The sequence below is a fragment of the Pelodiscus sinensis genome, chromosome 29 (genome assembly GCF_052426305.1).
Source record: "Pelodiscus sinensis isolate ZL-2025 chromosome 29, ASM5242630v1, whole genome shotgun sequence".
Classification (NCBI taxonomy): domain Eukaryota; kingdom Metazoa; phylum Chordata; order Testudines; family Trionychidae; genus Pelodiscus; species Pelodiscus sinensis.
Genome location: NC_143080.1, coordinates 5,578,099 through 5,592,591, shown reverse-complemented (window position 1 = coordinate 5,592,591; position 14,493 = coordinate 5,578,099). Strand labels below are relative to the sequence as shown.

At 41.2% G+C, this 14,493-nt stretch overlaps 1 protein-coding gene across 2 annotated transcripts; it reads left to right on the top strand.

Moving 5' to 3' along the window:
- Positions 1-3,480: 3,480 nt before the first annotated feature.
- Positions 3,481-10,403, top strand: LOC102451558 (keratin, type I cytoskeletal 12). Of its 2 annotated transcripts, none has more exons than XM_006114287.5 (9): positions 3,481-4,080; positions 4,589-4,671; positions 5,101-5,257; positions 5,485-5,646; positions 5,770-5,895; positions 7,084-7,301; positions 8,566-8,618; positions 8,702-8,764; positions 10,084-10,403. In XM_006114287.5, exons 1-9 carry the CDS (start codon positions 3,562-3,564, stop codon positions 10,185-10,187), a joined length of 1,485 nt encoding a protein of 494 aa, XP_006114349.2. In that variant the 5' UTR covers positions 3,481-3,561; the 3' UTR covers positions 10,188-10,403. The 2 variants fall into 2 exon arrangements, with proteins under 2 accessions (XP_006114349.2, XP_014424604.2); XM_014569118.4 differs by having other exon boundaries at positions 3,482-4,080; positions 8,717-8,764.
- The last annotated feature ends 4,090 nt before the right edge of the window (positions 10,404-14,493 follow it).

The following is a 14,493-nucleotide window of genomic DNA, read 5'->3' as shown; positions in this document are numbered from 1 at the left end:
GAGCCAGCAGTCACTGCTCCTGACCCAGTGGCCCCAAAACATGAGCCAGAAAGCCACTGGCAGCCAGCCCTCCACCACTCCTCAGGAGCAGGCTGCCAGCTCCCAGGAGCCTGCCAGGGCCTGAAGAAGGGCGCCTTCCTGGTCCAGGGTGAACCTTACTTAGGTTTGGGGGGATGCCCCCAACGTCCATGATCTCTGCACTAGATAGAGGAACACGGCCATCTATGGCAGGATAGCTGCCAGCCTGGCCACCAAAGGGAACATGCGAACCCAGGTTCGCATGAAAATCAAGTTGGTCCGGCAAGCCCCCCCTCAACCATGAGCTTCCCATCCCCCTTCTTCACCTTGCTTCCCCCTTCCACCTCCCTGGTTTCCCCCTCCCCTCTCCCACCCTCTTTCCTCCCTTCTCCACCTCCTTTCTCCAGTCTCACCAGTTTCATCCCCCTGTAGTTTTGTTAAATAAAAAGAGTTTGTTAATAAAAATACATGTATTTTATTTGACATCAGAAAGGGGGGCTGGGAGGGTAAGTGGAACAATGTGGGGGAGGAATGAAGCACAAGCCCCTAGTGGGGCAGACCAGGGAGGCTCTTAGTGCTGTTCAGGGTGGAAACTCTCCCGCAGGGCCTGCTGGATACTGACAGCCCCCCGGTGGACCTCCTGGATGGCAGCCTGCAGAAAGTGCAGCCAGGCTCACAGCAACGCATTCACGAGAAGCACCAGAGTACCCATGGGCAGCTCCGGCTCCATGTTGCAGAGTGCTGTGGTGTCCTGAGTGAGGGCAACCAGAGCACGCAGAGACACAAATGCTTTGCTGTCCCTCATCGAGGTAGGCAAGCAAGCAGGGAAAGCTGAGAACTGGCTGTCCAGGGTGGGAGTCCTTTTAAGCACAAGCCTCAAATAGCCTCAGACAGCAGCCACACAAATAAACTACTGACCTGATGCCCTGCTGGACCTGGTTCCGGCCAGCCTTCAATGCAATTCAGTGTCCACTCAGGCTGTGTCCAGACTCAGGGGTTTTTTCGAAAAAAGTAGCCTTTTTTCGAAAAAACTTCCCCTGCGTCCAGACTCAAGCCGCGTTCTTTCGAAATTAATTCGAAAGAACACGGCTTTTCTTTCGATGGCGGTAAACCTCATTTCACGAGGAAGAACGCCTTCTTTCGAAAGTTCCTCTTTCGAAAGAAGGCGTTCTTCAATGTAAATAGGGGTTCTTCAAAAGAGAGCATCCAGACTCACTGGATGCTTTCTTTCGAAAAAGCAAGCCGCTTTTTCGAAATTTCTCCGTGCAGTCTAGACGCTCTCTTTCGAAAGATGCTTTCAAAAGAGCCTCTTTCGAAAGAAGCCTGCAGTCTAGACATAGCCTCAGTGTGGACACACTATTTTGAAATAGCAAAACGCTATTTCGAAATGCATTTTGTGTGTAGATGTGTTATTTCGAAATAAGCTATTTCCAATAAGATATTTCGAAATAACACTGTAGTGCAGACATATTCTTTGTTACTACAAAGATCATCCTCAAATCAACTTAGAGCAGTGTTTCTCAAGCTTTTTTTATAAAGTACCTCTTTAAAAATAATTAAAGTACCCCCAGTACCTACAGTTTTCAGACACACACATTTTCTTTCTAATATTGCAACACATTTGTTTAAACAACTTAATCATACCTGGGCGGGCAATTAAATTTTTGGGTGAAAAAAGTACAAAAATAATAAAGCACTGTAAACCTTTAAAAAAAATTCAGTTTTCTCCAAATTTCAGTTGTGTTGACATACCTCCCAGACTTCTCTCAAGTACACCTAAGGGTACTCATACCACTGGTTGAGAAACACTGACTTAGAAGACCTAGCATTCACTGGAATGGAAGCTAAAAGATTGGTACAAAATTCATAAATAATTCAAACAAACATTACATGTTGGTCCCTGTGACAAAGTGGGGAATGTATTCCCTCTGTTTGCTTTGTTATGTTGTATGTGATTTCTACTGTCCTGTGCTGTTCTGTTGTTACTGTGTGTGCCTCAGCTTCCCTGCCCACTGCATCAGTGCCCAGCTGTGGATAGAAGTTTTAGGTGTGACGAGGGGAGACTGCTCCAGACTTCTCAGTCCAGCACGTAGGCTCTCTTGTAACCTGAGCCTAGGTGGGAGGAGCAACCAGGTGACATCATGTGCCACCTTTTTGCTGGGGAAACTGGACAAAGGAGGAGGTGGGGCTGGCTGCAGGGCTGGAGATTGGTTGCTAGGTGTGAAAATACTCTTGGCTGTCTTATGATGCAGGGAGGGAGCCCAGGGCCCCCCTCTCTCAGGATGGATTGTACAGACTGTTCTTGGTTCCTATGTTAGCAACTAGTCTATGCTACATTGGACCTGTCAACGAATAAACCTTCTGTTCTATTTGCTGGCTAGGAGTCACATCTGGCTGTGGATGGGGTTCAGGGCCCAGAGACTCCCCACTCCTCCGTGACCCCCAGTCAGCAAAGCAATTAACGACATGCTTCAACATAAGCAGGTAAATCCATCCCTATTCTGCAAAGCACTTAAGCTCAGCCTAACTTTTAGCAGATTGAATAATGTGTTCAAGTGCTTCAGAGAACAAGGATGGAATTACTCATGTTTTAAAGGTAGCACATAAGTAACTGATTTCTGGATTGTGGCGAATTCTGAAGAGGAGATGACTTTTACTGACTCCACACTTTGTATCTACTGAGTAGTCCTGATAACTTCCAAATTCCCAGCTCCAAATCTCTCTACTTTTCCTGAGAAAAAAATGGAATTCCAGTATATATGTACATTTTATTAATCTACTTTTTAAGAGGTTAAATATAATTATAGACTATTTTAATATTTTTAAATATGAAATACATGGATTGCTTCTGCAGGAAGGCGCTCTGAAAATAAAATTATAGATGATAACAATGGCAATGATTTTTATTAGTAAAGGCAAATTTGAAGAACCTATGTATGGCCCTTAGTCAGCCCCCAAATTTATGTTAAATCTCAAAGGAGGTTTAATCACTCAGGATGATTAAGATCCCATCAGAACAAGAGTTAGAAGGGAAACTGCATGCAAATCAAACAAACAAATAAACAAACATTGGGACTATGATATTTTTATTAATTTTCTAAAACAGAAATAGTAAGTTAGGAAGTAAGAATGATAAATATATATCACTTGAAATTTTGCTCTATCTTCTTTGGAAATTATGAGTTATGTCTGAGGTTTGGAAGTAGAAAAGGAATTACTCATCTATAATTAAAATGTAATGATGACTCTTTAGCTTTGTTCCACCCTGCTCTACCTGATATAATAAACATCTTCAGGGCACTAACCTCTTTACGTGAATGGTCACCATTTACTTAAATGCTAATTAGGATAAATAATTCAATCAAGGCTAACACTATGCTGAGTTAGCAAAAAAATATTATGCCATAGGTAGGAGGAATCCAGAAAGGAACACCCTAATAACTCTGTATAAAAAGGTAAAGGAGCTGCCTAGCAAAGGCATTCTCTCACTCCACTTTGATTATTTTGTTATATTTTAACAACCCACACCACCACTAAAACGCTATGTCTCTTCGGAGTGCTAGTGGATCCAAAGTTTCCTCATTTTCTCAAGGTGGTGGATCAGTCAGACTATCTTGCATAGGAGGAAGCTTTGGTAATGGGAGTGTAAGTGGTTTGACTGGGGGATCTGGTGTTGGATTAGGTAGTGGACTAAGAGGGGGAGCATGTGGTGACTTTGGTGGAGGCTATTGTGGTGGTTTTGGTCATGTATCGGCTGGAGGAGGTTATGGAGATGCCTATTGTAGTAGCTCATTTGGAGGCTTAGGTAGTGGCTATGGTGGAGTCTGTGGTGGGGGCTTTGGTGGAGCTGATTGCAGCTTTCTATCTGGTGGCGAAAAGGAAACCATGCAGAATCTTAATGACCGCCTAGCTAATTACCTGAATAAGGTACGCGCTTTGGAGGAGGCAAATGGTGATCTTGAAATTAAAATCCATCAATGGTATGAGAAACATGCTGCTACTACTGGGTTAGGCTGTCATTGCAACAAATATTACCAGATAATTGAAGATCTTCATAATCAGGTAATAAATAATTTTTTACTTTACAATTGTATGCACCTTTTATCTTGTGTTAAACTATAACTCATAAGCAGTGCATAAGTTATTACCAATTGAGAAATTCTGCTCAATATAATTTCAGACATTATCATTTTCTGTTGACATTAAGAATATTTAAAGTAGTTGACTGTAAGAGGTAATATTTCTACCAACTGATTTCTCTCTCTCTCTCTCTCTCTCTCTCTCTCTCTCTCTCTCACACACACACTTTTATTACTATAAAAGCATCTACTTGGATGTTAAGTATGTTCAGTTTTTTACTGTTCATGTATGAAAATTAATTTGTTAGCCTTAAAAAAAACCTGAATTTTGAAAAAGAGAAAGAGATCATACCTCTGTGTTTATTCTGCATATAAACAAATTATTTTCAACATCTGTATTTTTCACTTTAATCTCTACTTTTGCCAGTACTGCCTCAAATTAAATGCAAAGCATATTTCATTGGTTAAATACAAATATTCTATTTATCCAGATACTCTCTGCAGCTACTGACAATGCCAATATAGTCCTGCAGGTTGACAATACCAAGCTTGCTGCTGATGACTTCCGACTTAAGTGAGTTCAATAAAAGCCACAGTTAATAATAATGGGGTAGTAACAATTTGAGCCATCTCATGTCATTAGTTTTTAAGCAGAACTCAACATTGTTTTCTGATTACAAACTGATGATACCATATGGACCTTAGACAAGTTTCTCTATACTTTTTAGAAATCGGAAATACTATTCAAAAAATAACTGCAATATTAAAACTAATTTTAAAACTACAATATGCAATAGTTCTATTTTAATATTAAAAATTATTACAACTTTTTCCAAATCACAAAAATAGAAGATAAAATAAACAGATAATAAAAATACATTACTCTCATATCTTCTCTAATGAAATTCTGTTTTATTAATATCAAATATTTTTCTTGCAAAGAAAAGTGATTTTTTTCTTTCGGATCTGATTATATTCTCAAAATTCTCCTAACACTTTTAAGGTATGAAAATGAACTGTTCCTTCACCAAAGTGTTGAAGCTGACATTAATGGTCTGCGTAGAGTCCTAGATAACCTAACTCTCACCAGATCCAATCTGGAAGCAGAACTTGAAAGCCTGACTGAAGAGCTAATGTATCTTAAGAAGAACCATGAAGAGGTAAGATCTTTGCCTTCCGTTTGTAAATATAGGTCTAAGTTCATCTCCAAATGAAGTCAACTAGAGCCTTTCCATTTAAAAACAGTTTAAAAGTGGAATGGTTTATGGACAATATAATATTTCAAAACATTCTGATTTTGACACAGTCATTTCAGTAGTTTGATTTTTCTCTGCTTCTGCAGTTGCAATGTATTTAAAATTTAAAATCTTGTCTGCCATTTAACCAGGAACTAAAACAAGCCCAGCATGGTTCTACAGGTGAAGTGAATGTAGAAATGAATGCTGCTCCAGGAGTTGATCTAATGAAGACTCTGAATGACATGAGAACTCAGTATGAAATCCTTGCTCAGCAAAATCGTAGGGAGGCTGAAGAACAGTTTAATAAAACGGTAAAAATATGATTGATAACAATAACAAGTTATCTGAAAGCATATTCAAATCCAAAATTTTGTTTTGCTATATTTTATTATAGCAAATAAAATAGCCTCTATATTTTATTATGAATTTTCCAGAGTCAACAGCTGCAGCAACAGATCTTTCATGATGCTGGTGAAACAGATTCAGCCAGGCATGAGATTAATGAGATCAAACGTACTCTCCAAACCTTGGACATTGAGCTACAATCCCTTCTGGCCCAGGTTTGCAATAGTTGCCATTTAAAGTGGCTTTTAGCATTCAAAATTCTTATTGAAAACCTGTTCAATGTGTCAGATAGCTTCATCCAGTTCAACATTATGTAAGGGCATATATGCCTTTAATATATAATTGTTTCCATTAAAGACAGGTGTTCTGATATCTCACCTATATTTACTCTATGCACAGAGAAACAACTGTACTTCTAAATTAAATACTAATGCTGATAGAGAATGAAGAGTTATGAGTTTGGGTAGTCAGAAATTATAATTCAACTAAACAGATTGTAACCAGTCTCAAAAACACTATATAAAGTTCTGCAACAGACATGGCCTCAAAAGAGGCATTACAGATCAATATCTCACCTTCATTACATACATGCAATTTATCCACTTTCAGTGGAACTTTTTGGCAAGAATTAAGTATGGAATATGGCCCACATCCTTTTAAGTAAGTTTAAAATGACTGAATGTGTGTTTTAGGAGTGCTGAATACAGACTAATCCCTTGGTGCCATATTCAGTGTTTTAATGTTTACAGATAATAATTATTAATATAAATAAGAAATAATGGGATATTAAAATTAATGCAATCCAACATTTTGGCATAAAGTTATGTTCTCTCAATTACTATATTTTTCATTCATTTTAATCTGCCTCTTATGGATTTATTCAGAACGGCAGCTAATAGCCAAATTATTTATCTCCAACGGATCATCAATAAGAACAATTCTGAATTCTTTTTAAATACCAAGATAATCATGTACCAAAGAGATTAAATTCTTATATTACCATATTGACTTCTCATTTTCATAAACTTAACATACAAGTAAAATTGTTTTACATGTATCTCCAACTAATTTCATAGATTTTACTGTGCATTGTTTGAGAAAAGTATTACAAAAGCAGAGTATAGCAATAAAACACCATAAAATTAGTAATATAATACTAGAAAACTATATAGTGAAAAAGAGAGACAAGAATGGAAAAATTATTCCATAGAAATTATTTTCAACACAACCAGTGGTATTGAAAACTGATAGAGAAAAAAGTTAATGTAATTTTAGTTCTAATTAAGTGTTAATTTTTTCTACTTATCTGGTATAAATTATTTTTACTGTTAAAGAAGACTTTCTTTGTGTGTAATCAAGCATCTCAGCTTCATCAGTAACATGCCATTGTTATGCACTAATAGAAATGCTCCCTTGAAGGCACCTTGACAGAAACTGAAGGAAGCTACAATGTTCAGCTTTCACAAATGCAGCTTCAGATTAGCAACCTGGAGGAACAATTAAAGCAAATTAGATGTGAAATAGAATGCCAGAATGGAGAATATGAACAGCTCTTGGGCATCAAGACTCGCCTAGAGATGGAGATTGAGACCTATAGGCGCCTGCTAAATGGAGAAGGAGGGTAAGTGAATAGGCTTAAGAAAAAAAATCTCTATTTCAGTTAGGTGAATTTATTTTAAAAAACAGAACATTAGAAATAAGAAATAAATATCAATATATCTCTATTCAGGTGATTCCCAAACTTTTCAGCATCATGCCCTTTTTGATTTTTGAAAAACCCTCACGCCCCCCCCAACAGCAAAACTTGTCGAAAAACAAAAAAAAAAGGCCAAACTTTCCAGCATCATGCCCCTTCCCCCCAAAAAGCAAAATTTGCTTTTGCTTTGCACTCCCCCCTGGAATTTCTTCATGCCCCCAGTTTGGGGAACCAATGCTCTATTTAATGTTCTGGGCAAATAGGGATAAAACCTGTAAGGTGCGGATCGTCCCAGTGAAGTTCTCAATTACCTTAAATTACGCTGACTTCAGTGGAAACTGAGGGCCCTCATAACCTTACAGGAGTGCTGAATACATTGCAGGACTGACCCCACATTTCAAGTATGGCCTATAAAAAGCATCCTTTTTTTCAAGAGGAGGACTTTTTTCTTCTCTATCAGCACTATAAATCTGATCCTGGAAGTTGATGACTCAGGATGTTCTTAAATCCACTGACATCAATGTGATTGAAGTCATTGAGCGATTAAAAGTTTTGGAATATGTATGTATTTAGTCTAAATAATATTTAATAAGGTGGCCTTTTTTTCCTCAGAAGCACATTTCACTAAATGTTCTTCAGATAAAAAAAATATTTGTGAGGCTATATTGTGAGATCAAAAGACCTAATTCAATACACTTTGAAGTCATCTGGAGCCTTGCAATGCCCATTGAACTAGACCTAAGTAAACTGAAAATAAATTGCTGTTTAAGTTCTGTTTCATCCCAGCATCAACAATATTATAAAACTGCACATTATGAGCAGCTGCAAGTACCTGAAAATTACTCCAGTAAATAGAATATACACTATAGAAAAATGTCGTTATCAATCAATAATAAAAGAGCAAGTAGTTTGATTTTACATTCATATTTGATAAACTAATTTTATTTGATTCCACAAAAATGTTTTACAGGATAAAGATTAATTATTCACCTTTTGGTTTGACACTTAAAAATTGCAATCATAGTAGTTCCAAGTACTTACAAAACTGATTACTTTTCATGTCAGTTCTGCAAAGATAACTATAACTTGCTTTTAAAACCAATATTCTCATCTACTCTCAGAATAATTACATTTTCTTAGAATTCCAAAGTACTGTAAGGTAACTAATGATTATTAATTATTTTAACAGTGGTTTTAGAACTGAAAGTTACAGCTATCAAGACTCAAGAGTTCAAATGAAAGGTAATTTAATTGTTATTTTTTTATTTTCAAGTATATCTTTGTATGCACAAGGATGTAATAGTGCACTTTTTAAAATTAAATAGGATTACCTCTTTCAGCAAAGAAATCTTCAGAACTTGGTCAAGACTCAAGAGTTCAAATAAAAGGTAATTTAATTGTTTTTTTTTTAATTTTCAAGTCTATCTTTGTATGCACTACAAGGATGCAATAGTGCACTTTTTAAAATCAAATAGGATTACCTCTGCCAGTAAAGAAATCTGCAGATCTTGGTAACAAAATATTTATTTGCATGAATAGCTACTTATTAAAAGATCAGATCTAATGCCGATTGAAGCTAATGGGAAGTTTCCTATTGTCTTCACAGAAGACTGAACTAGGTTTAATGTTTTAATGCAGTGGCCTCCAACATTTTTAAGCACGAGATCACTTTTTTAATTTAAGTGCTATTCAAGATCTATCACAAACTAAAATACCCTGGCCCTGCCTCCTTTGTGCCCCTTTTCTGAGGTCCTGCCCCTGCTCACTCCATAATCCCTATCTCCCACATCCTCCCTCCCTTTCACCAAGCTGGGGCAGAGGATCGGGGTACAGGTTCTAGTCTTGGATTGAGGGATCTGGAGCGTGAGAGGGGCTCTGAGCTGAGCTTGAGGCAGGCAGTTGGGGTACCAGAGGGGGTTCTAGGTGCAGGCTCTGGGAGGGTATTTGGATGCAAGGGTACTCGGAGCTAGGGCAGGAGCTTGGAGTGCAGAGGGGGTTCATGACTGGGGTAGGGTTTTGAGATATGGGCTCTAGCTGGGCACTGCTAACCTCAGGTGACCCCTGGGTGGTGGTACAGTGGGGCTAAGGCAGGCTCCCCCCTGTCCTGGCCCTGCACCACTTCCAAAAGCAGCTAACAAATTTCATACCAACTTCTGTTGTGCTTCCTCTCTGCTTTGTGGAGACAGGATACAGAGTAGGAGGGGGGCACCTTGACATCAGCACCCCTCCTATCTCTTCCTTGCCCTGCACAGTGAGCAGGAGGCTCCTGAGGGGACAGCTCCAAAGCAAAGGGCAGGAGATGCACAGATGAAGTGCAGGCACTTGATAGCCACTTGGCCAAACCAGTTAGGATCACCTGTCAGAGGCTCCAAGATCTACCAGTAGATCCTGGTCTACAGGTTGGTGACCACTGTTTTAATCCTACAAAGAGCTGAGTACTTACTGTGAAGTGCTAGGAACCTTCAGCTCCCACTGAGGTCAGTAGAAGACCCAGAAGATTGAGCCAGAAATGGTGAAATAAAATTATTAATACATTATAAAGAAAAAGAAACCTCAAAGCTCTTAATTTACACCTGTCTGTCAAAGTTAACATTTCAACCTCTATTTCATGCTTGTAGGCAACTTTCTGCCATGCTGTGTATTTTGGCATAATGACCAATAAAGGTCCTATATATAAACATTTATAATTTTAATATTTTGTTTTTAGAACCATCTAAAACTAGAATTGTTAAGACAATTGTTGAAGAGCTGGTAGATGGCAAAATAGTCTCTTCACAAGTCCAGTCAGTTGAAGAAAGGCCAGCTAAATAAGTAACAAAAATGGAACAAAGGATCCTCCAACATATGCTTACAGTCGGAACCAAAAACAAGGAAGTGTTCTGAACAAATGTAGAATTATAAGTGGCTTATGAGTTTCCCATCTTAAAAATAAAGTTTCTAGTATCTGCTTTTTCTTCTCTGGTGGTTGCCAAAAATACATTCTGTTCGCTTCTGTTTTTCAATAAATGTTTTAACTGTTGCACATTATTTTTGCATTAGTCCTGATTTTTAACTTTGAAAAATCCTCCCTTGTTCAACATGGAAGACCTCCTAAATAAACTGAGGCTTTTCAGTCCTGTGATTTATATGTACAGCACAAAAGCTATTAGCAATTAATTACTAATTATTATTACATAGACTATAAAACATACATTCAAATAGGTAGACTGTATGCACATCATACAATGAGAAACAATAGCAGAGTTAAACTTTCATAGCCTAGAATCATTATGAGTTACGCACATGGGTGATTCTGAACATTCTAATAGGTACCTATCTGCATCTTTAGGCACCAAGGGTACATCTACACTTGCTGCCTAGTTTGAACTAGTGATGTAAATGTAGGCGACCGAAATTGCTAATGATGTGGGGATTTAAATATCCCATGCTTCATTAGCATAATCTCGCCTGCGCGCTATTCCGCTTGCCAGCTAATTCGAACCAGGAAGTGCGCTCCAGGCCACGTTAGTTCGAATCAAATCCCTTGGTTCAAATTAACGTTACTCCCCAAAAAATGTTTTCTTAGTTCCATAAAAATAAGATACAGTTATGCTAACAGTGGATAAAATTGGCACAGAATAATGTCTACATAAAGATTAAGATTTTGATAGAAACATTCTTTGGACTAACTAGCACTTCAATATTTCTAAAAGTTCTTTTTTCACAAGTAGAATTCAGCAAGTTATATATCAGGGATAAGGAACTTTGTCATGGGCTGGATGTAGTTGGTCAGGGTTAGCCGCTGGCAGACCTCTAGTCAGTTTGTTTACCTGAGTGTCAGCAGACGCAACCGCTCCCAGCTCCCAGTGACTGCTGTTCGCCATTCCTGGCCAACAGGCACTACGGGGATCAGGCCACTGTAGCTCGCATTGGCCAGGAACAGTTTACTGCAGCCACTGGGAATGACTGGTGGATGCTCAAGCAGATCGTAAAACACTAGAACTGGAAGGGACCTCAAGAGGTCATTGAGACCAGTCCCCTGCCCTCACGGCCGAACCTGGGAAAGCCACGACCTCCCGGATTGTGGCACACAATGCAGTGCGCTGCTGGATTAGCTCGCCCAACAGGAAGGATGGTTTCCTTCACTTCTTGTAGCACCCTGATGTGCTGGCACATGAGGTCCTAGTACACACGCCAGTGCCTGCAGCTTCCATGGACCCAGGTGGGCAGTTGGCTTGATGTGGCTTGACCCTCAGGGACTGGCTGTGGAGGACAAGAGGGAGAGGTGGTGCTGTGTGGTTCGGCTTTTGGATATGAGAGGAGCCTGTAAAAATACCTCAGATAAACTCTTGTTAACTTTATTATGCCCAAAATAGTAAAGGAAAGCAGTGCAGGTTACACAGATCTATTTCAATACATGGGATAGTTAGTACAGACAATAAAATAACACCTACACCTAGAGCAATGCCCAAGATACTCGATTTTAAGGATACTTATTTCTATAAATCACACACACACATATGCACAGTTCCACTGCTAAAACTTTATAATTATCAGATAATTGTTGAATTATTCTCAGATGATTGTCAGACGGGAGGTCGTGGCCTCTTTGTTTCCCCACGCGCAGAGGCGTCCACAATGCATGAGATGGTAGGAACAAACACAGCTTCTAATTGCAGCAAGTAAGACAGTGGGGACCCCTTATTCAATCCCTCCCACTGCTTGTCTTTTCTACACCTACTTTTATAGCAAAGCAAAACTTGATGTGGTCGGTATAGAGAAATCTACCAATTAATTATGTATTGTGTATGTCCTCTTTTGTACACATTCTGCTAATCAAACTACACTATACTCCATTGATAGTTCTATGGCTGCATCAGTGATTTTGCTCATTAGCACTGTTATGTACCAATGCACTTGGCACGGTTTCTCTATACCGATATTCTATTGTTTAATGCACTCCTGACTTTCAAAGGTCAACCCTTGGCATGGCCCATGTGTTTCTATGCACTAGGCTCAAATCAGGCCTAGTTTGCCTTATTAGAAGCCTCACTTTGGTCAAGGCAGCCATCGTTAGTCCGGTCCATGCAGGGCTGGACACCGCAGACATTATTATTCTGGTCAAGACAGGGTTGTCCAGGCTTCCCTACAGGTGGTCAGTCACGCATGCACACACTGTCCCTGAGGGCACTGCCCTCCTGAGAGAAGTAAGTAACTGTTCTTGGAACAGGGGACACTGATGTTCCGACAGCAAGCCCACGTGTGGCCTGGCCAGCAGCCCCGGCCTCACAGGGACCCCGAGGTGGCCAAGGGACCATCCTTGCCTGTCCCCTTCCCCGCCCCCCATTGGCCAAGTAGACCAGGGAAGTGTCCAGCCACAGTGGGTTCCTTAGGTGTGGGAGAGGGGCCTGGAGCGGCCTGGCCCTCCCTGAGCCCCACAAACACACACACATGCCTGCACGTGGCAGCACTGTCTGTGGGAGCAGGTGGTGCCTCGCATGTGCACACATGGCCGTGTGCTATGTGCGACGTTTGTCGGTCTGTGTGGGGTCATGCGTGCATCCTTGTGCCCAGACTGATTCAGGTAGTGCCTGGCGGGGGGAGAACGGCCCTCCCTGGGGTCAGACATGTGTGAGCAGCAGCCTGTGGCTGTGTCTACACTGGGCCACTTATTCCAGAAAATCAGCCGCTTTTCCGGAATAAGCTGCGAGCTGTCTACACTGGCCCTTGAATTTCCGGAAAAGCAACGACGCTCTACTGTACAAAATCAGCCGCTTTTCCGGAAAAGCATCTGTGGCCAATGTAGACGTTCTTTTCCGGAAAAACTTATAACGAAAACTATTCTGTTTTAAGCATTTCCGGAAATTCATGCCAGTGTAGACACAGCCTGTGTGTGCTCAGGGACTGGCTCCTGACACCATGTGTTGCACACTGCCACTTCACATGCTTGCACATGCACGGCCAGCTGCACTCTGTCCAGGCTGAGCATAACGAATGATGAACGCATCCCATCCCCTGTGCTTCCACCTCTGCTCCTCCTCCTCCTGCAGCTGCTGGTCAGCAAGGTTGTCCTCCTTCTGGAACTCCAGCCAGCTCTGAACGGATGCCTCCATCCCCAATTCCACAAGAACCTGTGGAGACAGGGGTTCTCCACCCCTCAGGATTCTATGCAGCTCCTCATAATAGGGGCAGTAGTGTGGCGCTGCCCCGGAGCTAGAGCTGCGCTCATGAACCCTGGCATAACCCTGCTGCAACTCCTGGACTTTGCTCCAGGGTGTGGGAGAGGTGACCTCTCTTGGCCAGAGCTTCGGCCAATGTCCACATTCCTGCGGCGTGACTGGCAAACCTGCAGGGACTCCTCCTCAGACCATAGCTCCCACATTGTCTGGACCTCAGCCCCTGACCAGGATGGAGCCCAGAAGTTAGTGCCCCTGAGTGGGTCCTGGGATGGCTCCCTGGAAGGGCTATGGGATGTCGGGGGGCCATGTGGCTCGCACATGGCTTCTGACTGGTGTGGCAGGGAGAGCCGCATGGTCAGAGTTCTGCTGTGAGGCCGGCTTCATGCCACAAGGCTTGTCCTGGGTGCCTGCGGCTTTACGACACGGGCTGGAGACAGGAACTATAGAGTTATGATTAGTGTAGGCACCTGGGATTTTTCCTGGAGGCCTCTTTTTTTGAAAGAACTGCCTCTCCCGCGTCCACACACACCTTTTTTCAAAAGAGCTCTTTCAAAAAAGGCGTTCTTCCTTGTAATTTGAGGTTTACCCATTTTGACAGAAGAGCTGCGATCTTTCGATTTCATTTCAAAAGAATGAGATTGCTGTGTGGACGTGGGTGAAGTTTTTTCAAAAAAACAATGTAGTCCACACATGCTTTGTTTGTCTGAGTGTCCCTCCACCCGTCTGTGAGTCCATTTGTTCATGAACTCCTCCTAAACAGTAAGAGCTGAGACCACCAAATTTGGCATGAGCTTCCTCTTATCCTAACTTAACTCAAGGCCAGTGTTTGGTTCCATCAGGAAAATGGGAAGTGCTGCAATGGGACAATTTCCCATAACAGGCAAAGAGAGGGGGCTGAGCAGAGGACAGCAATACTGGAGAGTTACCCCGGGGGGCAGCAAGCACAGCAGGAGACTGGC